Genomic DNA, 2,474 nt, shown 5'->3' on the forward strand with positions numbered 1-2,474 from the left:
TACTATCTACCTTAGTAGAAATCTAGTAAGCAAGATTAAATGAATCTAACCACTTCTGAAAGGGCAGAAAAGTAATAAACTTATAGGGAGCCATCGTTTTTCTGACATATTATAAGCATGCTATATTTAATGACATGTTCATAACTTTAATTGACTCTACAGCTAACTGAGACTTGGTATACTAGATTGAGGGGCGATTTAAACTTATTTATTTTAGGTTGAAATTACAGTAAGGAACGCGAGAACATTAGCAAGGCGACATACTAGAGCCAAGAAGACAAAATATAAAACGAAGATGTGTTACCCGTTAAGTTGGTACTACACTTATTCAGGATTTCTCAAACGCAACTGTAAGTTTTAATACCTCTACTACTAATAAGTCGGCAGTCAAAACAGAAGTGACCCAACTATAATTTATTTAAAGACAATCATTCTGCTGCAGCTGCTCGACGTGCTTTCAGACGTTTTCCGTAGAGCCGAGCGTTAGCTCTATGTTGACGGATGGCATGGAAAGCGCTGTACCTTAGTTCAGACGATGTTGGTTCATGAGCCTTCAAACGTTTTGTTCTTTGAGTTATAGGGAGCACCGGTCGGCGGAGCTGTGTGGCCTTTTTGATATCGTCGGCCTGAAACAGAAATATAAGAAATGAGACCAAAATACATTGTTATACAGACACAACCCAGGGTTATGAGGTATTCCAACATGTACATGAGTCAACACTCATTAGACAACTTTGATGCCATTAGTTTGAGTAGTGCGACTAGCAAAACGACACAAGAGGCTCATCACAGTAAGTCATCATAACGCCACCCCTCATACCGTATTTTATAAAGAAAACCAAGATATGGGAAACCTGTAGTGAGAACCTCATTACTATGGTAACAAACGGTGAGTGATACAGTAGACTGGCAGTTATTTGAAATGACTTTTGTTACTACTATGCAGAGCTCAAATCATCAAGAATAAATGGGCATCGGAATGACTAAAATATAGACGTCTGAATACTGTGTGGGAAACACAACTCACAACTGCCTTAAGGTATGTGGTTCTAATGACAAGTACAAAACTAAATTCCCGACTTGGAACCTTTGGTTATATAATGAACCGCAAGTTCAAAATACCAGACTGAATCGATGGTTACTAAAACCTATCGTAAATAGCCGATAAACACAACCACTATTATTTTTTCATCATAAAAAGTCTAACGGTAGCCACAAGAGAATAAAATTACAAGAACTGGCAAATAGTCATTGACACTAACTTCTTACATACGGCAAGAATTATTTGGTGTAGAAACCCAAGTGAAATATCCACACTTGGTGAACATTTACTAGTAACCAGAGAATTATACCTAAAGGGAATATGGTTGTTATTGGTTGCTTCTTTGACACTATAGATGGATGACTAGTTTATTGTTGAATACAGAAGATCAACGGACAGAGTAGCAGATGGAGGGCAGACACACTTTAGATCCCAGGTCTTTAATGTGCTCATGTTGGATTTACATGACTTTAAAACAACTGCATAAATATTATATCACAAGCACTTCAGTTACGGAATCAAAATAGGACAAAATCAAGTAAACAAACCTTTGCATCCATGGCTTGAGGCTTTGCTGGATTTAGAGGGAACAATATGAGTTTAGCTTTGTATGCTTTAAGCCTGGCAACATTCCTTTGTAATCCTTCGACAGAAACGTTTCGTCGACGGTGATCAACGGCTATCCCGATAGTGCGGGCAAATTTGGGATTCAGACCGGCTGCGCGCACTTCTTGTAATGAAAATCCACGCCCTGATCTTACTTTCATATTATAACGGAATGTAGGACAGTTGACAATGGGTCGAAGTGGACCAGATGCTGGCCTCGGTGCGATTCGTTGAGCTTTAGCTTTTCTAGCCTGTCGTCTGCGTTCTTTGCGTGCTGGTTGGTTGAACCATGTTTTCACCATAAATTGCCATTTTTTTCTGAAGTGGTTGTGATGTAGAACATCGTTGCCGTGAACCATCGCTTAAGTATCAAAAAACGTTAACCCACGAGGAAAGGGGCCCGTTCACTGTACCGCCAACCTGCTTTGATTATTCAAACAAACCCGAATAATAAAATGAAATGTGTGGTGTGTCTGTTGTGTTTCACAGGCGTAATTATACTGTGGGAATACAAGTGTAGACAAATTTAGCTCAACTTTCATAGCAGAGGGTCGAAAAGATGGAGTAAGATATTTTAGTACTGACGGCTCGATTTTGAAAGATGACAACAGTGTAGATCACCATCAAGTTCAAGATAAATGGCTATTTGCAGCAATAGTATTAATGAATTTTATAGACAGACTTTGGTTTGTTTTTCCGATATCAGTACTAGGATCAATTTCAGTGGATTTGGAACCAGCTAGAGCTGGATTCACTGGTATAAGTCGAATGTTATTTCAATCATTGTAGCTGAGTGCATATCGATCCACAGTGAGCTACATATGCC

At 39.0% G+C, this 2,474-nt stretch overlaps 1 protein-coding gene across 2 annotated transcripts; it reads right to left on the minus strand.

Moving 5' to 3' along the window:
- Positions 1–399: 399 nt before the first annotated feature.
- RPL13_1 (60S ribosomal protein L13) lies at positions 400–2,059 on the minus strand (the record flags this gene model as incomplete). Of its 2 annotated transcripts, XM_012941612.3 has the most annotated exons (2): positions 1,591–2,059; positions 429–626 (listed from the first exon to the last, which is right to left on the minus strand). In XM_012941612.3, exons 1-2 carry the CDS (start codon positions 2,005–2,007, stop codon positions 429–431), a joined length of 615 nt encoding a protein of 204 aa, XP_012797066.1. In that variant the 5' UTR covers positions 2,008–2,059. The 2 variants fall into 2 exon arrangements, with proteins under 2 accessions (XP_051073016.1, XP_012797066.1); XM_051218299.1 differs by having other exon boundaries at positions 400–2,059.
- Between the last annotated feature and the right edge of the window lie 415 nt (positions 2,060–2,474).

This window comes from Schistosoma haematobium, chromosome 1 (genome assembly GCF_000699445.3).
Source record: "Schistosoma haematobium chromosome 1, whole genome shotgun sequence".
Taxonomy (NCBI): Eukaryota; Metazoa; Platyhelminthes; class Trematoda; order Strigeidida; family Schistosomatidae; genus Schistosoma; species Schistosoma haematobium.